Below are 24,854 nucleotides of genomic sequence, written 5' to 3'. Positions count from 1 at the left end.
GAATTCAATCAGTTTTTCTCACATTAAAGGATGCATGCAACAGCCACTTTTTTCTGCCGGGTCATATTTGACCCGATGTCAGTTTTTTGTTAAGAGACCTTCAGAATTGACTTTTTTGTGTGTTTATAAAGCTTTTTCTGAGGATATGATAAAATCTTGTGCCAATAAAAAAAAACTGAAAGGCATTTTTTACATATCAAAAATGACCCTAACACAATAGAAGGGTTAAGGCAGTTCCACTAAGAACTGATGCAGGAGGGGGGGGGAACACAAATCGGGCCACAGCAACAACATGCAGTAAACTAATTCTCCCCTTCCTCTTTCTCAGGCTGCGTCACATATCACGACATACATTAATTTGATTATTATACCCTGTGTTACGACCGCTTCATTCAGCCGTATTGTTAAAATAACATAAGAGAAGCAGTGCTCTGAGTGGCAGCTCTATGTGTTTCAGTGCTGTAAGTGTGTGGCCACGCCCCCTGGCTGATACGTTCCTGCTGACTACAAGCACATGACCAGGCGTGTTTACACCTGCAGTGACTCAAAGATACACACGGCAAAGGCAGGGGAACCTTATCTCTGAACCGAAGGAAGAAGAAGAAGAAGAGGTTTTCGTGAGAGGCTGTTGTTAAGCTGGGACTTGGTAAGTTACCTTTATTTAACACGGCTGTTGTTTTCCTTCAGACTGTGACGTGAGGACGCTGTTGGCTCTTCCGTAGCAGCAGCTGTTAGCTTAGCATGCTAATGTGTGCTGCAGCATCACCACCCAGCCAGGTGAAAGACAACACATTACATGATGACAGCAGCTATAAAAGACACGACACTAACTGTTATATAGCCAACGCCTTAAGCTGTGTTTGTCATCTTCAAATAGCTACATAATCTTTAAAGTAACTGCACGACTGAGCCACTTATTATTAATTGATGACAGCAGGTTTAGCAGCTAAATAAGTAGCTTTACAGGTATCTTACCTACGTGAGGGAGAGGGAGTGACAGCAGGTTTAAGAAGCGAATTTAGTTTACCCAAATTGACTTTAAGAGCTTTTGGTGTAAGACTAAAATGTTGTCTGATTATTCCCTTCAAAGAGGTTGTGACAGAGGACAGTGACTGTGTAACAAAACATCACATGTCAGTCTAATGTAATGTTTGGCAAATGCTGATTGTAGGTGTCAGCCAGGTAAATAGAATGATAAGGAATTTGGTCATATGGGTCTTTATTTGTTCTGCTGGCTTGGATAGATTCCTAGATAGATGATAAGAACATTTTAGTCTCTGAAGAATTAATAAATGGTTTGTATCCACATTTCGTGTTCTCTTCTTAAGGTTTAAGCATCATCTTCCCAACGCTTTCTCTGTAACAAAGCTACATCCTCGGCCACTCTCCAGGAAGCAAACCCTCTCCGTCCACCATGGACAACACAGATGTAGAACGTGAGCCCCTTGTCTTGTCTCAATTTTGTTGTAGTTGTAGTGACTCATTAGTTTTTGCCTATGATTTAATTTAATTAATTAAGATTTCTAAACAATGTATATTTAGTGTTTAGAGTCTGCCATGTGTTTATTCAGTTTATGTCTACTTTTTTATATGTGAATCTTTAAATTCAGATTCAGTTTTGTTCTGTTTTGCTCTCACACTAGAGGTGACCCTGGCTCTACTAGATGCAGCCACTGACAAAGATTCAGAGGTGCAGGAACAGGTCAGAAAATCTATGTTGACCTTGGGAAAACAGCAGCCTGACAGAGTGCTGGCCATGTGTCAGGACTACCTTCTGAAACACCCAAAGGTAAAGAGTACACCTCTATTATGTCAAACATCTCTGAGTGCCAGCATAAGGATAAGGCAAGAAAACAAACCAACATAACCTAGCTCTTATTATAATTTTTTTTCTAACACACACACACACACACACACACACACACACACACACACACACTCTAATAGTCTGTTATCAAAAAAGCTAGAAAGGTATTACCACATGAGCACAATTGTATTATTCAGCTCTGCATGTAGTGTGGGTGTTATTTGTGTTTTCATGTCTCAAATCTATCTGAGAACACCTCACAGCTCCGTAAATAATTACTGTGACCGCGCTGTGTGATCATACGTTAACAGTGAAAGTTGCGGGGGGAAGTCCCTCTTGCCTCTGATTTCAGTGAAGGGTAAAATGTTCTCCAACAAAACTGTTAAACTGAATTGTAGTAAGAACAAAGAAGTGAGACTCATATGATGGAAATGTCTGTGGTTTTATTAAAGATTTGTCTTGACTCCAGTAACCCAGCTAACAATAGTCTGTGGCTGCTAATCTGTTAAACCAGGTCACATTCAAAAGCCTCTCAGAACCCCTGGCATGTGGTTTTGTGCCTGTTAAAACAGAATCAAAACTTCACTCTGAGACTCATACATATGTAAATAAGTCGTTTTACTTTACATGCATTTCTGTCTGAGTGAGTTGAAGTGAAGTTTGCAGATTTCAAAGATGCTAATGATGCAGCAGGAATCATGATTTTGATCAAACTATTTCTTGGTTAATTGCCAATAAATTAAAGTCGTAAAACACCAGTTAAAATGTCCTTAACCCTTAGATCATATTATGGTTTACAAGTAGCTGACATGTCTTACTGTTTGTAAAGTTATTGAAACAATTCATTGGAGTCATAAAACTTAATGATTATGCAGACAGATCTTCCAGTTCGGGTGAATTTCTTTTGATTGGACAGTCATTAAATGATTGACCAAATCTATTCCTGTTGGTTTCCAACAGAACATCTGCCACATGTCTGTCATCATGTAAAACGAAACATACCACCTGACCTGACTCTGCAGTGTATTCAGAACATTTTACATTTTTTGTCAATAGAATAAGTCCTTCATCAAGTCATCGACCAACAAAATTGAAAATTATTACGTAAGCATCTTTCTATTTAAATCATCCGTTAAATTCAGCTCTTTGCCCTTTCTGTGTTTTTTTTCTTTGGAGCTCATTTGCTTCTAAACTAAACAACAATAGAGCTGTGAGTCAGCTTTTGACGGTGTGATGTTGCAACATCTTATCATGCTGTCACATGCAGTTGCTTTTTATTATCAGATGATGGCATCTCTACACTGAAGAAATGTCTTGGGAAACACCAGTGACAGTTCAAAGAATGGACGGTGTGATACTGTTGAATTTGCTGTGTTGTGTTTTACTATTTCTCTGTCAAAGCTAGACGCAAATATTTGACCAAATATTTGTTGCCATTGAATTCAGATAAAAAAAAGTGCAGTGCCAGTAATAAGTATTCAGTTTCATCTCTTGTCACGTTCTCCTCCTGCTCCTCCCTTTGTTTTCTTATAGTTGGCAGTGAGCCACAGAGTTGTGATTCTTCAGACTATAGAGCTGATTGTGGGCTGCAGGATAGAGAGGATCAGTAACTCGAGGATAAAGAGCATCATCTCTCTTGCCTCAGAGGAGATGACGCGATCGAAGGTAAAGTGTGGAAAACAATTCATCAGATTTTGTCTGTCACTGGAGAGACGATAAATTCTGACTGTGTTTTCCGTCTTCCTGGTTCAATCAGGATGTCATCCCTGATTGGCAGCAGGCAGCCAGTAATATCTTGGTCGCTGTGGGTAACAAGCACATCAATGACATCATGGAGGAGATACTGAGCAAGTTTCAGCCAGGGCTCATACCTCACTTCTTTGTGGTCCAGACACTAGCCAACCTTTCTGACTCCAACGGTAAGACAGTAGTTCAATAAATAACACAAAGAACTAAACATAAGTACACGTCCACACACACACACACACACCAGGAAGTCATAACATTTGTTTAAAAAAACAGGTATTCAGAGTTAGAGGAAGTCTCTAACCTGTTAAACCAATCAAGACATCCCATTTTCAAGACCAAAATTTCCCACACCAGCAGATTTATTTTTAAATTGAAGTCTTTCTTGCCTTGCATATCATAGAAAACAATCTAGTGGATCAAAGTCTGCATTGTTTGGGAGCCTGGCTCTCTCACCTGCTGTTGTTAGGGATATTTTTATACTTTCAAACCTTTTTACTGCTGCCAGTGCTGTCCAGACCCCTCATATTTAACCAATCAGCACAATGACTAAAGCATTACAACTAAGGTTGGAAGCATAAAAACACAACAACATTGTCTGCCTGTTTCCGTCCCTTTGAAGTGCTGCTGATTTGATTTCTGCTAAATTTAAACCAGAGTTCAACTTCAAACGTCTCTGCTAGCAGCTCCAGAGCCTAGAAACCCATCAAACACTTTTTTTGACTCGCTTTACACGTTTAATGCAGGTATTCTTTAAATTCAATGTGATTTTCAGCGTTATGACATATTAAAACATTTGATTCTATATGAATGAATCAAATGAAATGACTCTGATCTGGATCAGGGGCTCATAAATCCGTAGCAGCACTTTGGTCATTCTGAGTTGCCAGCTTCTAAGTAGATTTATTTTGTGTCCACAAAACCTTGATAAACATGGATTTCTGTTGCCTAGCATTTAATCTGTAGTAGAAATATGAACTTGAACCAGCTTTAATACCTTTAAATCACGGACACACACAGGGTTACATTGAAAGGATGTTTGTTATGAATCATTTTCGCTCTTAACAGGTCTTTTGATAACATACTGATTAACTTGGAATGTAAATCATGACTTTATTCCTATGCTATAGTTAGTCCTCCCTTACTTAGCACTGACGTTATCAAAAGGACTACCGTGTGTGTGTATCCGCATTAAAGAAGGAGAGGTAAGATTTAACATGCATAACATATCTATTCTTCTCCTTATTCTCTAGTCTATGGCATGGTACCATTCTTGAATGCTATTCTAGGCACCATGCTGCCCATGCTGGGCATGGCCAAACAGGACAACATGAAGTGGGTCTTCTCCTCAGGTAAGCATCTCCCAACAGGCTGTTAAAAATATGAACCCTTTCCCAAAACCATATTAAACACTTCCTCCAGGTATTCACCTTCTACTAAATCATTTTTTATCATCTAATTTGTTCTCTCTCTTGTTCTAATTTCTCTCTGTTGTGTTTCTGTCCTTCAGCTCTGTGTCATTTCAGTGACAGTATCTTAGAGTACCTCGCCAACCTGGACAAAGCTCCAGACCCCACAGTTAGAAAGGACACCTTCTCCAGTGAAATCTATGCTGCTTTCGAAATCCTGTTCAATTCGTGGCTGCAAAGCAGGGAGTCCAAGGTGAGGTCACTATTGAGGGGTGAGCAAGATGATATAGTGGGTTGTTCAATACAGAGAAAGGTAATGTATTTGTTTTACAAGTTAAGCACAGAAAAAAAACGTTCAGAGAAGCAAAGCTATGCTGCCAGTGAAAATGGCTTGCTTAAAAAAACTCAGAATTGTGCAGAATAACTCAAAACACATTATAATGAGGATTTATGTAAAAGTTATTACCTAACCAGGCCATGAGAACTTCCAGAGAATCCCAGCTGCCTGATCACACACAAGCACTCCTAACAGAGACAAAATTACTCTATAAAGGCAGCATTCTTGGTGCAATGCATTTAATTATCTTCTCGGTTTAAGAGAGCTGGTGGATAGAAATTGAATCTCCACCATGAGAGAGAGAATGTGTATTTCACTTCTATGAAACTGAAGAAAATACACCGTGGGAAAACTTTGTTTTTTCTTGTCCTTTTCTGTTCCCGAATTAGAAAATCAACGTGTTAACAAAAAGCATATTAGCCATCGTGTCAATCTGTAAGATTATTGTAATTCATCAGTTATCTGTGTTTATATTAACAGTAAAGTTATCATGTTTTTGTTTCCTTCACTCTTCACTTTTCCTTCTACTCTACCTTACCAAGTCAAACAATGTTCTCTCTGTGCTTATGTTGAACATTAGAGAAGGCAGGAAACCTATTAGAGCTAATTATTACTCAGTATTCACAACTCAGTCAAAAAAGGGCACTGAATGTGCAAAGTAAGAGTTCAAACTCTGGGAAACATAAAAGGTTCTCAGAAGTGCTTTTATATACGGAATGAATATTTGCCTTAATACCTTCTCTTGTGTTTGTTGCTGTTGTCCATTCTTTCCCCTGAAAAGTGAAGTGTGGAACTGTGCAGACACTGACACATTGTAGATTTAAGGTCAATCTGTATTGTCCTTTTAGAGATGTAGTTGTTTTTACAGCTAGAGTTCTCTTTTTTTATTTCTCCCTGATGTAAACAATAATGAACTTTGTTCATGGCATCTTGCCAAAACAAATCAATCCACAATGTTTCAGTGAATCTCTGTTATGTCTGTCACATGATATCCTGTATTTCTCTTTGTCTGTGTTTCAGTTGAGGCTAACAGTAGCTGAGGCAGTGGGCTCCATGTGCCATCTGATGGCCAGCGATAAACTGGAGGAGCAGATTCCTAAACTGATTCCTGCCATCTTGTCCCTGTACAAGAAAAACAACGAGCACTATGTCATTAGCAAGGTGGGAATGAGTGTAGTCGACAGTTTCTGTCTCTAACCTGCCTTTTGGCTTTTAATATGGTTTAATGACATTTGCAACATGACAAAACTAATTGCAAAATGATTAGTTTAAAGCTTTTTCTGAAGGAATTTCATGTTTTTGTTCTCTCTCCTTCACTTAGAGTCTTTGCCAAGTGCTTGATGCGTCTCTCAACATGGGCAGCAGGGTGCTGGAGACACAACTGGACAGTCTGCTCTTTGCACTGCACCAACAGGTACACATTTAGCACGTCTGTGCTGCTCCCGAGCTTGAGTAAACAGGGTGACTGATGTATGACACACAGATAGTCTTAAAGAGATGGTGCAAAGCCAATAACAGGCTCATGTAGACTGTGCCCTCCTATGTTCTGAGATCTAAAGCAGCTTTTGTTTTCTGAGTTTTCAGCACCCTTTCACACAGAAATAAGGAGATCCAACATATTTAAGGTGGTTAGTAAACTGGCAGGTTCGAGGAAGAATTCCAACTTTTAGCTTTTTTCTCAATTACCTAATTTCTTAGCATTTTCAAAAACAGTTTATGTGTAATGAGGGTAAGCTGATTAGAACAGAGTAAACTTTAATTGACATGTTTGGTGCAGTAGTTGTAAGATGCATTGTGGGAAATCTGTCTTAAACACACTAATGCTGTCTCATTAGATTTTTCTGAAAGGATGTCTCTTCTATAAGGTTTGGGGTTGTTTATAGGTCACAACGTAGACGAAAATAGAAGTCTCCACTCTGAGACACTGAGCAGAAACACTGCTGCATTGATTTAGCTGTACCTTGATCTGTGTGGTTTGACTGCTGACAGTTGCAACTTTCCAGCTGTGTGTGTTTCTATCACAAGACTGGATTGGATGTCATACCATCTCAAATCCAGTTCATCCCTCTTTATAGACCTAACTGTATGCTGCGTTCCTTTGAATGGATCAAGTAGCTGTCATAGAGTCATTGTAGTCAGATGTTTTTATGATCTCGTGACTCAGCTGATGCTTGGCCTGATGCCTGAATGTTGCAACATTCAACCACAATGACTGTGCCCATGATGTGTGTGTTTGATCTGGATAGAGTTTCTGAATAGAGCATATTTCACAATAATATAACAGTATGAGTTATCATTAAAACATTGCACAAACCTTTTAACCCGTGTCTGTACACCAAGCTGTACAGGTGCACGTGTGTTGCACATGTTGTACCTGTGTGTTACTCGAGTTTGAATTATCAGTTCCTTCAAAATCTCTCACTTCTTATTTCAAGCTCCAGTAAGTAGAAAGTTGTTCATGAGAAGTGTAAATGTAACTTCTCATGTGTGACCTGGGGCTGTGAAAATAACATGTGCAATCAGTCACTTCCTTAGACAAAGTACAGCCACTATGAACTCATCACTGCGTACTCTGTTTCCCTCATTTTGATTAATACTACAACCTGGATAGAGATCAGGCTGTTAGACATCCTTCTTAAGTTTGTATGAACTTTTTCTTAGATTGTTATGATTTTCCTGTATAACCAAAGTAGCAGTCCTCACTTCAGCTGTATTGCGTGCAGGAGGTTGACACATTGCTGTTCCACAGTATTGTTTCCTTTGTCTCCCCCAGGTGTCCGCTCCTGTTGAATACAGCAACCCTCCTACTGTAAAGAACCACAACGAAGTCCTGCGCTGCTTCAGCTTACTAGGTACCTGTCCTTGTATTTATAATATGTATGAATCTGAATGTTTCAAATCCAAAAACTTTTCTGTTGGATGGTTTGACTCTCCTTGCCCTAACATTTAGATGATTATTCTTTAAGACAGGAAAAAAAGGAAAGTGTGGGCTTACAGCAGCGTCAGTCACTTCTATCTGTTTTAGTTCTATGGAGTCACAAGAACAGTAATAAGATCATCCATTAGTGTGCCAGACTCACTGACCACCACAAGATAATCATATTAACTGAAGCTGTCGGCCTACTTCTCTTGTCTCTCTCTTGTGTTACTTATCCATCATGTGATTTTTTTCCCCTCTTATTTAAACATGTTTATGTATATTTCTGGGACACTCGATAAACTTCAGATTTCTCTCTCTATTCACCCTAAATCTTCTCCCTCCAGTCAACGCCTTCCCAGACCGGCTGGTGATGTTTGTTCTTCAGAAGCTGGAGAACAGTAATGAGCGCAGCAGGGTGGGCTCCCTGGCTGTCCTACGTCACCTCATCAACTCTAGCAGTGAGTAGCAGCAGTGTCACTCTGCAAACCCCCAGTGTTTGATTTGTCTTCAGTTTGGCATAAAAGTACTCAGCAATTCATTGTGTCCTGAAATGTAACTGTTTAAATTTGAGCACTGTTGGACATGGTTGCCTTTTTATGAATCTTTAATATGTTCTAATAATATTATTTGTGTTTGTTGCAGCTTCCACGATGGAGAGTAAGAAGCTGCTCATCCTGGCCAGCATCAGACAACCAATGGCCGACCACAGCAACAAGGTAACACACACGTCAACACACACAGCCTCTATGTGATAACTGTCATGGCATTGTTATTTCACAAACTCCTTTCTTTCTTTGTTCCAGGTGAAGAAGCGAGTGGTCCAGGTGATCAGTGCGATGGCTCATCATGGCTACCTGGAGTTAGAAGGAGGGGAATTACTGGTTCGATTCATAGTTCAACACTGTGCCTTACCTGACACGTATCAGGTATCACATCAGTTATTTTTTTCATTTTTAAAACACAACTTAATAATGACCAGTTATCATGCCCAACATATTTTGTCAATTATTAGATAAAAAATACATTTCTGACATCTCTTTTTTTTGCTAAGGTTTTTGAATGTTCCACTAATAACAGCTTTAAAATGTAGCTGCAAATACTCGGATAAACTCTAGCCTTGCAAACTGTTGACTTGTCGAGTTGTTTACAGAGAGCAGAACTCGCCTCAAACTTAAACTCTACAAATCCACGACTGGAGATATTTGACATCTCGTAGCTAGTACACTTAAAGAAAGAAAACATGAAGCAAACAAACACATACATGAGGTCAAAGGACAGCACTGAAGATACATGCCAATTCATAGGTTGTGTGTGCAGAGGCCCTATAAAGCAGGAGTCAGAGGACAACATCTGAGTGAATGGAATATTGTTATTGATCTGTTTGTCGTTGTATCTGCGTTTCTCCAGCGAGGTCAGAAGCCCACAGACCCAGAGGAGGTCACTAACGAGGCACTGAGGACAATGTGTGACAACACCTTACACCTCCTGACCACCACCGTTGGACGACTTGCTGACGTACGACAACTCTCCTTGTTTACACATCTGTATTTTTAACCTTAGATGAACAAGTTAATCTGATCTCAGTTGATTGGTTGGGCCTTATGTGTTGTTTTGCAGAAATGTAACTAATGTACCTTGTTGTTTGTAGGTGCTGTGGCCAAAGCTGCTGTACTATCTGACCCCTGCACAGTACAGCAATGCCACCACTCCTCTGTGCAAGAGTCTCATAGTGCTGGGCACTAAGAAGAAAAATAATCAGGAGCCCAGCTTCAACATAGACTTCACACAAGAAGGTAGGAGAAATAAGTACAGACTTACCCTGTTATTCAGTGCTTACGCTGCTGTGTAGTCAAGGTTACAGCCCTGATTCCATAAAAGCTTGGATGCTGTTTGAAACAGAATTAAACAGTGTGTCATACATCACTAATCCTTTTGGATATACTCTACCTTGTCAAAAAATTGCAAAGACGAAAGGTTTATAGTCATACTGATAAACTGTCCTGTTTTTTTTTTTGTTTTTTTTAATAAAAACTGACCCTTTCCAAATGAATGCCTGAGGATTTTATTTTATTTTTACACAGGATCCAATTTTTTGTGTAATCAATGCTGCAAATATGAGTTTTATCAGAAATAAGGGATGTCAAAATGAATGACTATATACATATTTATTCTTTAGCATTGAGATTTGGGATTGAAAGTAATTATTTTGGATGTTCACATGAAGCTAAATGTGTTTAATGTTTTTTTCTCCAGTTAATCTTCCCTCTCCTCAAACTCTGATGATCAGGCTGCTGGTGAGTACATTTACTCTATATGAAATCTTTATAGTTGATCTTATCGAAGTCAACTACAATTCACTTTGTGTCTAAAATGGAGAAAAAGGAGAACTAATGGTATAGTCCAACATCTCTCACGATCAAAGTGTATTCAGTAGAAGATCGTTTGTTATTCAGAACATTTCTGACTAGTGTCTGTTTGTCTGCTTGTGTGCTTACTTTGCCTTGGGCTCTCCCAGTTGAATGCAGCATTCCCGTTTCATGGCAGAGGTCATGGAGCTCCGTCCCTCTCCCTCCTTCAAATCCTCAGCATTAACATTCACCCCAACACAGAGATTCTCTGGGAGAAGGAGATACCGCCTCTACTTTCAGTGATAGAGGGTATGGAGATTTGTGGACATTTTATCTGAGAATGTATTCTGTAATCTTAAGACGAAGATCCTTTGTTTTCATTCACAAGTAGTTCTCTCATCTGTAGGCGTTCAGTTTGACTGTGTTGTTATTTGCAGAGTCGACCTCAGAGAGTCTGGACAAGAAGCACTGGGATGAAAAGTTGCTAAAGGTTTGCTTTTTTTTTTGTTTAGGATATTATCTAATTCAATTCATGAAATGTCAGTATGTTGTGATTTAATAGATGAAAATGTAACTTGTTTTTATCACAGATACGATTAATAATACTGTTTTACTCTCACAGTCATGTTCAGTGGCAGAAGGCTAAATGAAACCTATAACCTTTAGAGATATTTATTCAGATTTAAAGTTGTGTGTAAAGATATTACTTTCCATTATGTTGTCTGCTTAATTTGTCTATATTGAAACAGAAATAATCAAATCTACCTTCATTGAGTAAAATGTGATTCTAAATGTGGTAAAATTGTCTGCAGCTGCTGTCTAAAACCTTGGATACAATTGATGATGACAAGTGGGTGTGTCAGTTGGCAGCTGAAGCAACAAGATATCTCCCCACGTATAACATGGCCTTAGAGGAGAAGGTAAACCTTAAAACTATTAAAACAGTTTTACAAGAATGAAAGAAGAGCTTTTCTATTTGGATTGGGCCGTGATATGAGTATGCAACGGAAACCAGAAGGCTGATTTAATGTTTTTTCTCACAAAACAAGTTTTGTAAAGAATATTTGTATTTGTGTGATGCAGACATTGTAAAGGAGTGAAGTCAGAGTTCACTTAAACTATGTGATGAAAACAACTCTGTATCACTCCTGGGCATTGTGTCTACATGTACTGCTTTATAAAACAAAACATACTGGCACATATTGGAAAACCAATGCAATATATCTAGAGGATGATTTTGGCCTGATATTATTGGCCAAATGATATATCTGTTGGTTCTAGAAAACTGTACTTGTATGTTTCTTTTTTCCATCGTCTCTAGAGTTTCCTGTATCGATGTATCGGAGTCACACTCCAACAGTGTTTCAACAAAGAGCTGGTTAAAAAGCAGCTGCAGGAAATCCTCCTTACAGCTCGTCACAGTGATGCCATCGAACGAGAGGTTGCTGGAAACTCATTTCTTATAACTATTGTCTAGTCTTGAAATATAAGACGACTTTACTTGATTATTGGTCTCATGTGTTTCACACCTGATCAGGTTTATGGTCTAACTGTTGATCTCTGTCCTGTGTGTCTATCAGGGAGTTGCGATGGGCGTGGGTCTGTGTGCAAACAGCCACTTAGAGGGAACTCTGGCCAAACTGGAGGAGTTTGGAAAGTCAGATGCCTTCAAGAAGTCACCGAGTATCTTCAACCTGCTCAAAGTACGAGGAAGATTTAGGATTTCTGAAATTCTAAATGATATTAAAGATATTTCATGTGAAATGATTTGTCTTTCACTTCTCTTCAGGAGCGTAACGATGTGGAGATAGAGAAAGTCAAAAGCACTTTGATCTTGTGTTATGGTCAAGTGGCTTTGAATGCTCCTCCAGAAAAGATACTGAACAGAATAGATCAAGACATCCTTCGCTGCATCAGTAAACACTTCAACACTAAGGTAAAGAAACAACTGAGCACGACTCTGTCAGTAAAGATTTCAGACTAGTAATGACACGTTTTACTCCATGAAACAGACTTTCACTTCTCTTTCTCTGATTCGTGTGACTGCCTACCATCGGCTCTAGTTGATATATAGGTGCAGCCACACCTCAGCTCTGATGAGGACCTCTGGTTGAAACATGTTAGCTTTTTGATGGATTAAGCCATTTTAATAAATGCATTTGATGTATTTCCTTCCTCATTTTTACATTTTTCATGCTAAGTGTCTGGTCCCCCTCCCCCCTTTTTTTAAATACCATGTTATATTTGATGAACAGGACAGATTTTCACTGTCTCTTCTGTGTTTAAACTTAATCTAACTAAAAAACATTGTATTGTGTAACGTATGTTTTAAGACCACCTCAGTGACAGGCAGGCAACATCTGATATTTTTAACTTTCAATTCCGATTTTTTGCTTCAAGTTCATTTCCTGGCGTTGCAGTAAAACAGGCCTTCTGATTTCTCTAAGATGGTTTAAAGGCAGCACTGATCCAGTGTGTGTTTAAAATGTATGGCCCTCATAAGTCAGTCCTACAATAAACATTTTGGGTCCTGCTGACGTGGCCGAGCAGCAGCCAGTTCAAGCAACGCCCCCACTCATTTGTGCTTAATTTCTGTGGTCTTGTTCACAGAAAGAGAGGTGCCAGTATTCATGAAGTTGATCCAAAGAGATGGATTAACAGGGCTGAACTAAAGCTCTTTGAACACGGTCATTTAGAACAGAGAAAAGTCAGCTGATCATGCTTATTCTTTAATTCATCATAATTCATATTCTGCCTGTTTGTGGTGCTCTGTATTTGTTTAAGTGCTGCTTTGCACCACACAAACAACAACAATGCTTCCTGGAGAAGATGATTCTTTATTGTTGTAGTGTGTTTATTTTACAACACACCCTCTGATCTTCTTCATGTTCACCTACATGATCCAAAACACAGTTTACCGTATTGATTATGTTGTTACATTTGCACAATTTTCTAGGGATGTGTATAAAGTCTTTCAGGTAGGAGGGCTGTATTTGTGTGTTCACTCATGATTGTATCACCTCTATGTCATACAGGTTCTTGGGATTAAAGTAGAGACAAAGGTATCGTCACAGGAATACTACACCCTTTCATCTTGCTCTCCTTCTTTAATCTTTATTTTCCCCTCTGATCTGCACTCCTGGGTGTGGTGTCCTAACTCAATATTTACTGAACGTTCTCAAATCATGCACAGCGATGAAGCAGATAGTTTTTCTTTAAACTTGTAGCTTTTTTAAGTTATATTTCACGCTGGAAGAGCAATAGATTTTCATATTCATGACTGAATCACACTGTTCAGCACTTCTCTAGTGTTCATAGCTAAATCAAAGGCCAATTCAGGTCTTAGAAAAGAGCTGCACATCATTTGAAGAGGTCAAACTGTGTAGCAAAACAGGCCAACATTAATGCAAAGGTGAGTATAACGAAAGAGAAAAACTGTCTTCATCAGTCAAACGCTCTACCTCAGTGAAATGTAGCTTGAAGATATGCACCTCTAAAACATCTTCATGGTATCAAACACTCGCCCAAGAGGATTTCAGACGTGGTTGTGGAACAGCTTTTTATGAATTCGATAAACAATTTGGCTTTAATCTGCTTTAAAAGAGTATTTCATTATGGTTCCATCCTCTTATATCCACAATTAAACTTCAAACTTTGTACAATCGACTTTTTATAGGAAGTGTTTGATACTATAAGCTGGGTTTGCTGTGAATTATAACTCCAACACTCAAATGTGTAAACTAGTAACATGGTTTAATAAGTGTATGTTGTCTAAAGACTAAAGGTGAAAGATTTGAGATCCATACATGCCTCACTGTTTTATTTTGAAAATCACTATAACATTCCTAAATATAGCGCAAACTTATTTTGAAAATGCCTTTCAATTGTTTTGATGATGCTGGTTGGAGTCAGAGAAACAAGATGTCACATACAGTATTGATGTTACTTTAGATGGGTTTAGAGTAAAGTTGATTTTTGAGTAACCATTTCTTGTAAAGGTCGTAAATTGACTTTAATTATTTAAACTTGATTTTGAGCAAAGCTTCAGAACACGTGTAGTTCTTGGTGTTAAATTGTTCCGCCACATTTTGAATTTACACAGAAGTTCGACGTTGTGTCATTCTGTCTTTCCTTGTTTTATTGCTTTTCAAAATTCTTCCTTTCAAAGCTCTCACTGGTTGTTTCCAAGGGCTTGTGTTATTTCCTGCTGAATCCTTACAGCTCTTTGTGTCTTTAGATCTTGCTCTCTTCTGTCACCTCTACGAGCCGGGCTGTCGGTGGGTTTTCTGTTGAATGAATCTCTCCTAATCACAAAACTCAAATGTCTCTCCATCCATAGGCATGGAGTATCAATCTACAAGATCACTGCTGGATTGATTTAATGGCTTGATGAACTAAGCGGATTGATTAATTGATTAATTTCTGATTTGCTGGATTTGGTTTGGGTTGTTTTTGCTTCTGCTCCTGCTCGGTCACTTGTAGCGCTGCATCTGCTGAAGGGTGCTGCAGTTTCTCCTTATTGCATTCAACATCTTATTCTGTTGTTTTACAAATTAACATACTTTCCCTCTTGACCTAAATCATTGTGTATGTGTGTGTTCTTAATTTAATCTGTGGTGTTTCTTGTCCTCTCTGTATTTCTCGGTTCTGCCTGATTTTTAGGACCTGACTATGAAGCTCAGTTTGGTCCAGAGTGTGGGGCTCATAGCCAGAGCAATTGGAGAGTGTGTGAAGAAACAAGGCTACGTCTTCTCTCGCAAGCAGGAGCTCATTAACGTCATGTTGGTCAGTTATTTCACTTTGTTTGTCTTATTGCTGACATCACAAACAACAGTGATTTGATCTGTCTTCCTGCTGTTGTGTCCTCTCTGGTCAGGATTTCATCAAAGCTGAGCCTGCTGATGTAATGAGGACTCCAGTACGCCATCTTGTGATGACTACATGTTCCAACCTGATGTATCCTCCAACTGAGGAAAAACCAATGGATGCTCTTTAGTTCTCTATAGTTATGATCATATGTTACTGACAATTTCATGACTTTGATATGATATTAGTTTACTCTTGACAGCTTGGTTAGTTGGATATCAGGTGAAGTTTTCATCACACTGTATTTTGTCTTTGATAAAATGTAGATCAAATTCACAGAATTAAAACTTTATGGTAAAATACAGAACATAGATATAAGAGGAAGCTCAGCTGGTGTAAGTTTGAAAACTGCTCTTTTGCACTCTCATTTCCCAGCATAGTTTCTTTAACCAGTGGTGTTTCAGCCCACTGGACCCCGCTCTGAGTGAGAATGAGATCCATGACTTGCTAAAGGTGTGTGTGAACAGTGTGATGTCTCTGCCACCTGAGACGAGCACTCCAGAGAAAACTAAAGAGGATGAGACACTGGACCCCAAGCAGAGGAAGGTGAGATAACGCAGTGATGTGTGCGCGCACAAACTGTCTACACTACATCTGCTCTATGTTTGAAACTCAACTCTGCCCTTTAATAACTCCTAATAATTCACTGTTAACACTCCCTCCTGTGAGGAGAAACGCATAAATAACCTTTACAGCATGTAAACTGCTGTAAAGAAATGTGCAGTATTTGTAATGGCTGTCTTGTTGTCACTAACATGTCCTGTGTAATGTGTTCAGGATTTGTACAGAGACACATTTACTGCACTACAGGAGCTACTGAAAAGTGTCCTCGCCAAAGACCCCACACCTGATGGCCTACAGACTGTCTTCAAGGTAAAACATATTTTTAAAGACTAATCAGATCTTCACATCCTTTAACAATCATTGCTTAATGTGCCAGGAAATGTTTGTATTATTGTGTTCTTCTTCCTAATTCAGGGTGCCATTTAAAAACTGAATAGTTTGACGAATGGATAAAGATGATTAGTCTGAGGTTCTTTAAACTTCTATAATTTCCTCTAAAGTTGATATTTTTATTAACCATTCTGCATTAAAAAAATAAACTATACTACTAATGCAATGACAGAGAATGATACGTGCAATAACCGAACAAGTTTTTGTTACAACCTTTGGTGCACAGGAACCTGTTTCGTCAGATACATTATTCTTAAATGTCATCACTTCCTCTTTTTAGCCCCTTAACTTGATTTTCTGTTCTGTAATGAAACAGAATAACCTTCATCAATAAACTTCAATAACGATATCGTACTGTAGTACTGTGCCATACACGATGTGTGTTATTTGTCCTGTGTAGCACATTGAATCTTGGTTGAGCTCCGAACACGACCATGAGAGAGAGAGAGCTGTCACAGCCGTTGCTCACATCCTGGCTAACTTCCTGGATAACCTGACTGTCAAGGTACACACACACACACACACACACACACACACACACACACACACACACACACACACACACACACACACACACACACACACACACACACACACACTGCATATGTGTCTTGTGGGTTTGATTTTTGACAACATAAATATCCTAACCTCACCACAGCTGCCAGTTTAGATAATGGTCCCAAGCGTGTAATTCTTGTAACTCTTTCAAACTTATTCAATGAACCAAAGTGTTATTCATCATTAAACGCAGTTGAAGATCAATCCCTTCAGTGCAGATGTGTTTCAGCGTTTTTGTTTCACACTCATTCTGTGTTGTTCCTTTTAGTAAACTGATGTATTTATTTCTAGAACATGGTGTCATTCCACAACCTCGGCTCTCTGCTGGGTCGTCTGTCTCCCCGATGTTCTGACCCTCATCCTGCAGTACGCACTGCTGCTGTCGACTGTATTTACACGCTGCTTTATATACAGCTGCGCTATGAAGGTACAGAGACACAGAGTAAATTAAGTCCTGTAAAAGCTCAGGGCTCTATGAGTTTGAAGTCTTTTTGTAATAAATTATACTTGCAGATATTCCAGGAGTTGTCTTTGTAATAGATATGCATATTTTTAAATATCCTCCTACTGTCAGGTTTCTCCTTGGACTATAAGGATGAAGCTGTAGACAGTCTGTTGCCCCTTAAAGACCAACTAGAAAACCCCGACCACTCAGTTCTATACAAGACCTGCTCCGACCTCACCAAGGTACACTTTGAACCAATCAGCATGGATGTCTCATTTATTATTTTATTCTTTATTATGACACTTCCCTTCAATCTGCTCACCATAATTTGGTCAGACAGCAATTGTGTAACATGAGTAGGCAAAGATGTAACTCATACAGTTTAACTCTGGTACTGCTTTGTTTTTTTCCTGTATGTGCGTCAGGTGATGAGTAAGCGTCTGCCTCAGGAGCAGCTGTCCACGTTGGTCTTTATGCTGTTCGAAGGACTCGCAGACAGTCAGGCAAACTGCTGCAGAGCTTCATCTGTCATCCTGAATACTCTGCTGAAGAACAGAGGAGGAGGACTACAGGATCAGGTAACACATACACACGCACACACACACACGCACACACACGCACACACCATTTGACACAGCTATGTGTTTCATCTGGTGAGATTCATAATTATATAAACATTCACCATCTGACACAAAGGCAACAGGGTTATTGGATTACCTGACACACATTACCTGTCTGTTTCTTGTTGTCTGTTTTGTTTGTGTTAGGTCCCACAGATGCTGGAGGTGCTTCATGCGCGTCTGCAGAGCGTCACAGAGGAGCAGGTAGGATCATATATCGGAACTATAGCAAAGGGGTTTTACATTTATTGTTCAATAGCACCCTTTATTTGTTCTTATTATGTTTTAATAATCAAGAAATAGAGGCATGATTCAGCATATTCAGTCTTATTTTACATCAATTATCAGCTTACTGTTCAGTTATTTCTGACTTAAATGATTCTAACAACTACTTAATAATCATCTGTCCTCATCGTATGTATTATCTTACTTAACTGTTTACACTCAGAGAACTGCTTTTCTGTGTTTAGGTGAGAGTGGCAGCAGGACAGACGGTACTCATCCTGGCTTCTCAGCATCTTCAGACTGTGATCAACACACTCGTAAACCAACCACTTCCTTATGACAGGTATTTATCCGGATCTTATTCAAATTAGACCTAAAGTATCTCAGCTTGGTCCAAATATGTTTTAACAAGTAAATACATTTACCACATTCTTTAGATTATCTGTTTTTATTTTGTACAATTAAGACCATATGTGTCTTAAAGTCAAGAGGTTTTTTTTTTTTTTTTCCAATGATGGAGACTAAAAGTTGTATTTGTCCCCCAACCAGCTGGATTAGTGAGATGTGGATGGCCTTGGGGGCCGACCCCATTGTAGCCAATCAGATTATAGAGATGGTGATGGAGAAGCTCGTCATCATGGCGCCATACGTAGACAGGAAGGAGTCGATGATGAGAGGAGGGATGTCAAAGATGGCCACCAACCAGCCTCTGGCTGTAAGACATACACACGAGCAAAGACATATCTATGCAGACAATGGATCCTTTAAGTTCCAGATAATGATAGTAAACATGATTCAATTTGGTTGAATAAATAGTAAAGGAATGAACGTTAAATTAATATGTTCCCATAGTTAAAGATTCTTCAGCTACGGTCAGCTAGATACTGTTTGCCCCTCATCAATGTCTTTTTTATTAACATTAAGTTTACACAGCCCACAGAGCAGGAGGTGCAGGTTTAGTCCTACATGTGTATGTACACATGATGCATTCAGGGACACCCACAACCCAGTTCACATGAGAACGGAAGAAGGTAGACTTAAAATGCAAAACAAAGGGATACACCACAGCCTGTGTAGACATGCAGGATAATATGAGTGGGGAAGTCTGTTCCATCTTTGAGGGAATACACCGTGCTCTTTAGAGGGTTTCTAAACTGAGCAGCAACATGAACAGGAGCTGCACTTCTCATGTATATGTGTCTCTGTGTGTTTTCCAGATGACGTGTGGACTCAAAGAGCTGTTATTAAACGGTCAGAGTCAGGAGCCAGCTGTCAGCATGTTTCCTCAGCTCTTCTCCTGTCTCACTGTCAGACTGGGAGCAAGTGTCGGGGTCTATGCACCCAGAGATAATCATAATAAGAATGCCCCCTCCGTCCATGTAGCAGGGTGAGCTGTTTTTATTCACCTAATGCCAACTAAAAATCCTAACAAGAGACCTTCAGAGATCAGTCGTGTCAATGTTTATCTTCAGGTATATCCTTGTGGGCTAACACATTTAGGTTTTGTTTTTATGTTTCAGGGTAGCAGCAGATGCGCTGCGAATCTTGTTAGCACGAGCCCAGTTAGACGAAGTGATGAAGAGACTGGATGAAGATAACGCCTGGGAAGCAATGAAGGAACAAAATACACACATTACTGGAGTTACACTACTGGCACGGTATGCATACGTACAGCAAGCGGGATGGGTTTAGTCTCTGATCTTAGTCAGAAATACAGTCCAGATAAATAAAAGCACTGTCCATTCTAATATAAGTCTGACAAATGTCTGCCACACAGATCACTAACAAGTGACGAGTGTGTTAAAAAAAATCAGAATAAGAGATACTTTATTCATCCCCAGGGGAATTAGGGTATTGCAGTTTCTCTTATACAGGCTTAAAACATGAAGAAATATGTATAGAAGTAAGTTATATGCTAAATGTGTGAATTATCTATACCAATTTTTATAAAACTCAAATATATAGAGAGACATAGTAATACAATAAGAAATGCAATAAGTGCAAACTTATACTGTAAGTACAAATAAATGAGTGATGAGCAACATATTCAACACGACTTCAGGAATGTTTATATTGACTTTATAGATTTTATAAAATCAGTTTTCTTTATCATTAATTCAGGGTATAATGTTTGCGTTGATGTGGGTGTGTTTGTCTTGTCAACAGGGCGATGGCGAAGCATGCTGGTCCCAGGCTGCCCTCTATTGTGGAGTGTCTGTGTCCCTCTCTGAACAACATCTACGAGTGCCAGAGAATCACTGTCACAGCTTTCTTCTCTGAGGTGATGCACCATCAAATACTTCACTAAGGCACCTTTTTTTTTTTTTTTTTTTCTGTGTTTCATGTCTTTTTTTTTCATTATCCAGACTCCAATTAAGTAAGAAAAAGGTTTAAACACTGACTGGAATGTCATAATTTTATTGATCTGTTACTGACCAGCAGATTGAGAACCTTAAAAGCAGGAAGTTTTGTTTCTCTTTCTCTGCAGCTCTTAAACCATCACGTGGTGACAGAACTGATGCTGATAGATGTGTTGATGAACAACATGATGGAGAGGATATCAGATCCTTGTTGCACTGTCCGGATGTTGGCTGTACGGGGGCTGGGCAATATAGCCGAAGGATCACCTGAAAAGGTACATGGCACATGAACATAAAAATGAATACTACAGTATCTCTGTAAGACTTTAGATTCCTTCCTATCTCATACAATCACTTCATCCCCTCACCAGGTGAACAAATATGCAAAGGAGCTGCTGGCAGCCATGAGTTCAGGCATGGAGGAAAAAGATGATCCTGGTAAGTAACTTAAGATCGTGCGTGCCAAGATCAACCCAAACTGAAAGTTCCCCACCAGAGCTTTGACAACAGAAATCTGGATCTGTTGACTTCTTCTTGGTAGAGATACTCTTTCTCATGACTGCCCTCTGATCTTCCTGCAGGTAAACTGATCACGCTTGAAGCCATGTCAGGTCTTTCTAAAGTCCTCCTCTATCTGGACAAGAAGAACGTCCACTTACTGGTGGTTTATATCTTCATGAAGATCAAACCATTCCTGGAAAGTGTAAGTTAAATTGAAATCTTTCAGAGAGTAAAGAGTCATTGAAGTGATCATGATTTTAAATGTGTTTCATGTGAACAGTGCAGGAGTTATTTCCCTCACATCGAGACAAACAAACTACTTCACTTTATTGCTCTGTGTTGATTCAGGACAATGACGAGATCCGCTGTGCTTCCATCCATCTCATGGGGAACTTGTCTAAATTTGGCTCAGGAGAGCCTGTGTTCAAAGACCAGATCCACAATGTCCTGGTCAGCCTGCTGTTACACCTGGTTGATCCAAACCCACAGGTGGTCAAGGTACAGACATCATGTATTTGTTAAACAGTTTCTTTTTATTCCTGTGGACAAATTTCAGTCATTGATACAAACATGGATCATGTTGTTGGGTCTCTGCAGGCGTGTAAGTATGCAATGCGAGTGTGTGCTCCTGTGGTGGGATCAGAGCAGATCACAGCCATGTTTCAGAACCACCTCCACGAAGACAAGAGCCTACACTATGGAGAGTTCATCAACGACCTCACAAAGTACCTGGTAGGAAATATACACACACACACACACACACACACACACACACACACACACACACACAGTCACACATAAACATGGCTGAATGGAGTTTTGCACTTTCTTATAGCTGACCTTATCTGTCACCATCATTCTTATAAACTATGGCATGTATTCAGATAATTCCAAATAAAGTGACCTTCATGTGAACGTCTGCTGCTTTAGTTGATATTTTCTCATATTAAGAAAGAATATTTGACTGAACATTCATACTTGTTGAACATCTACTGTTTTGAACAGAAAAAGAGTTTCACAATCATTATTTTCAAACTGAGACTAAATTATATTATAAAACTAAATAAGAGAAACTTAATGTGTAATTTATATATTTTTTTTTTTCAAAGATTCAGGACTTTCCTGGTATGTTGAACTTTTATCACATCTCAGTCATCCAATTCTTCAAGAGTAACTGGCACGAGGTCCGAGCGGGAGCGGCCATGTTTATAGGTATGACTACAACTCTCTTTAATGTACGTCACATCATCGATGTCTCCAAACTCCTGCAGCATATTCAGCTTCCTGCATCTAAAAAACATGTGAAAATAAAACTAGTTAAAGGCTTTATATGTGATTTTTCACACTTAAATATAATAGAAATCAAGTATATCCTCTGAAAATAACTCTGTGAGTCATGACTGTTTATACCTTCTTATTTACCTTTATTCTGTTGTGCTGCCATTACCTCAAACCATTTCAATACATACTAAAGTTACTACTAGTTTATATCACATACTTTATTTATTTTCCATGCTGTTCTTTACTGTTTACATGTATGTTTTTTGTTTGTTTGTTGTGTGCAAAATAATTTCTCTGCACTTGGTCCATGAGAAACCATATTTCATTTGGTATATTTGTATGTGGATGGATGACAATGAAGTTGACATGAATCATACATGCAAGGTGTTTTGTGTTTGTGTGTGCATCACCAGGGTTTCTGCTGGGGAATCTTTCAGAGGAGCATCTCTCCCACCTAAACATGGGGACCATCACTAAAGGTAACACCCTGCACATCCTTGATTTCAATTGGCTCTTACGTGCTCACAGTTTAAGACGCCTGTAATGTGTAACGAATGGAGGCCCTGATCTCCCATCATAGTTTCAGAGGTGTGATAGGGAGATGTGTAACGTCGGAGCCAGCAGGCCGGAACAGCACTGTGTGTGTGTGCATGCCTGAGTGTATGTGAAGCTCCCGCTGTGTTTTCTGCGTCTTGCCTGCATGCAAGGTGAACTTACACACTGGGTCACTGGGTTCTCCTCTGCTGCCACCCGGTGGTGGAATGAACTTCCAAACATTTGATCTGCAGAGTCCCTCTGCACCTTTAAGAAAAAGCTAAAGACCCAGCTCTTTCATGAATACCTACTAACTTAATGATGATGGTCTCCATATTATTGATGATGATGATGGTAATGACGATGGTTTTTGTTTGATAACGACGACTTATAAGATGGTTTCTATACTGATTAGAGCTCTCAAGAACTGCCCTCAATGTTGTGCTTTGCCTCTGGTCACTTCCTGTCAGCACCTGTGTGTCCAATCAGACTCAAAGCTGATCGTTTGCTCTTACTGACATTGTTCCCTTTTTTCTAGATCCTTGCTTGTGTTGTTCTTACTCTCTGATGTACGTCGCTTTGGATAAAAGCGTCTGCTAAGTGAATTGTAGAAATGTCACTGGGTCATTCCTCTGACGGCAGGACGTCGTTACAGTGTGGTAAATTCTTCAACTTGTTTTGTTTCTCATCTTGGCTTGACTGTTTTCTTTTTGTGTGTTTCTCCTCAGGTTTAGTGATGCTGCTCCAGGACCCCGATCCTGTAGTGAGAGCGAAGGCTGCTGAGGCCATGGGTCATTTCCACTGACACACACACACAAACAACAGACCTTCATACACGTCTCAGTATGTCCGTTAGTCAAAGACAATAGAAAGCCACTACATGAAAACATGATGATTGATGGGCAGTCATTCTAAAAGTAAAGACCAGAACCCAAAGAGGATACAATATTAAAACTAAAGCTTAACACAATATAAACACTATTACACTTATATACACAGAGTGCATATATTCAGCTGTTAGAAGGTGTGTGTGTAGCTTCTTTTAACTCTCGTACTTGAGATGAAGTGATCATTCTTTATTTTAGTGACCAAAGACTGTGTTCCTGTATTCAGAAAGAAATGTCTGTAGCACTCTGTTACATGACCAGAGTTATACTGTGTTGTACAAATGAAACAAAGAATCCGTCAACATGTTTCTGATGCCAAGCTTAAAAAAAACAGAATGAATGGAAGTAAAAAAATAATAGAATAAATATAGTTTCTTTAAATATGACTTATATTAGCGTCAAGTCCACTGCGTGTGAGAGTGTGTGTGTGTGTGTGTGAGTGTGTAGTTATACCAGCAGTTTGTGATTGTGTGTGGATGTTACATTTTAGTTTCATCATCTTTTTTAGGGATGGTTCCAATAAGATATAGTCTTGAAGATGATTCCTTCGTTTCACAAACCAGATCTGAGCCTCATACCTGTTCTCCACAAAGATTTCTTAAAACACTTGAGTTGTGTCTATGAAGTAAAGACTTTATAGACACAACCAGTTCAATGAAAGAGAGCTTCAGAAGGACTTCAATTTGTTCTGAGAGGTTTTGAGTGTATGATGGAAGTAATTATAAGAGGAATGGCTTGCAACAGTCACTTCACATTGCTTTGTCGCCCTCATCTAATGTCAGACTGCAATAAACGGTAAATACTTCTACAGAAACACCCTCTCTTACTAGTAAAAGATAAGAGAATAAAATAGAATGTGTTTGGTCCAGCCTTCGGCGCTGTTTAAAATGTGAACAGGCTTCATCAGAACAGATTTAAGACATTATCTTTCATCTTCTGCTCCTCCATTTCTGAGCCGTAATCATGCTGTTTACATATCACTGCCACCTTTCAGAATCATTCCAGTGTGGTGACGGTCCCAGCAAACCACTCCATTTCATTCCAGTGTGTTTAGAC

At 39.2% G+C, this 24,854-nt stretch overlaps 1 protein-coding gene across 4 annotated transcripts; it reads left to right on the top strand.

Annotated features, from left to right (window-relative positions):
• The first annotated feature begins 510 nt into the window (after window positions 1-510).
• mroh1 (maestro heat-like repeat family member 1) lies at window positions 511-24,381 on the top strand. Of its 4 annotated transcripts, XM_061051098.1 has the most exons (46): window positions 511-646; window positions 1,329-1,436; window positions 1,644-1,789; window positions 2,864-2,911; window positions 3,341-3,472; window positions 3,564-3,726; window positions 4,807-4,905; window positions 5,064-5,215; window positions 6,320-6,460; window positions 6,621-6,713; window positions 8,073-8,151; window positions 8,564-8,677; window positions 8,862-8,935; window positions 9,023-9,145; window positions 9,627-9,734; window positions 9,868-10,012; window positions 10,473-10,513; window positions 10,735-10,876; window positions 11,005-11,057; window positions 11,380-11,487; window positions 11,889-12,008; window positions 12,148-12,270; window positions 12,357-12,503; window positions 13,603-13,629; window positions 15,230-15,352; window positions 15,444-15,523; window positions 15,838-15,979; window positions 16,211-16,306; window positions 16,788-16,892; window positions 17,237-17,372; window positions 17,520-17,632; window positions 17,816-17,968; window positions 18,158-18,214; window positions 18,481-18,578; window positions 18,785-18,950; window positions 19,453-19,622; window positions 19,756-19,893; window positions 20,402-20,516; window positions 20,724-20,870; window positions 20,967-21,033; window positions 21,177-21,298; window positions 21,445-21,594; window positions 21,694-21,828; window positions 22,206-22,308; window positions 22,791-22,856; window positions 23,640-24,381. In XM_061051098.1, exons 2-46 carry the CDS (start codon window positions 1,415-1,417, stop codon window positions 23,714-23,716), a joined length of 4,959 nt encoding a protein of 1,652 aa, XP_060907081.1. In that variant the 5' UTR covers window positions 511-646; window positions 1,329-1,414; the 3' UTR covers window positions 23,717-24,381. The 4 variants fall into 4 exon arrangements, with proteins under 4 accessions (XP_060907081.1, XP_060907082.1, XP_060907083.1 ...); XM_061051099.1 differs by lacking the exon at window positions 13,603-13,629; XM_061051100.1 differs by lacking the exon at window positions 2,864-2,911 and having other exon boundaries at window positions 23,640-24,380.
• The last annotated feature ends 473 nt before the right edge of the window (window positions 24,382-24,854 follow it).

This window comes from Labrus mixtus, chromosome 11 (assembly GCF_963584025.1).
Source record: "Labrus mixtus chromosome 11, fLabMix1.1, whole genome shotgun sequence".
Classification (NCBI taxonomy): Eukaryota; Metazoa; Chordata; class Actinopteri; order Labriformes; family Labridae; genus Labrus; species Labrus mixtus.
This window is presented reverse-complemented; position numbering and strand designations above follow the sequence as displayed.

What these genes read in the sequence shown, in the direction of transcription:
- mroh1 (XM_061051098.1), top strand. Translation starts at nt 1,415, where the DNA reads ATGGACAACACAGATGTAGAAC. An exon ending in CCGTTGGACGACTTGCTGAC is followed by an intron (nt 9,735 to 9,867) that starts GTACGACAACTC and finishes TGTTGTTTGTAG; the next exon opens with GTGCTGTGGCCAAAGCTGCT. An exon ending in TGGATAACCTGACTGTCAAG is followed by an intron (nt 16,893 to 17,236) that starts GTACACACACAC and finishes ATTTATTTCTAG; the next exon opens with AACATGGTGTCATTCCACAA.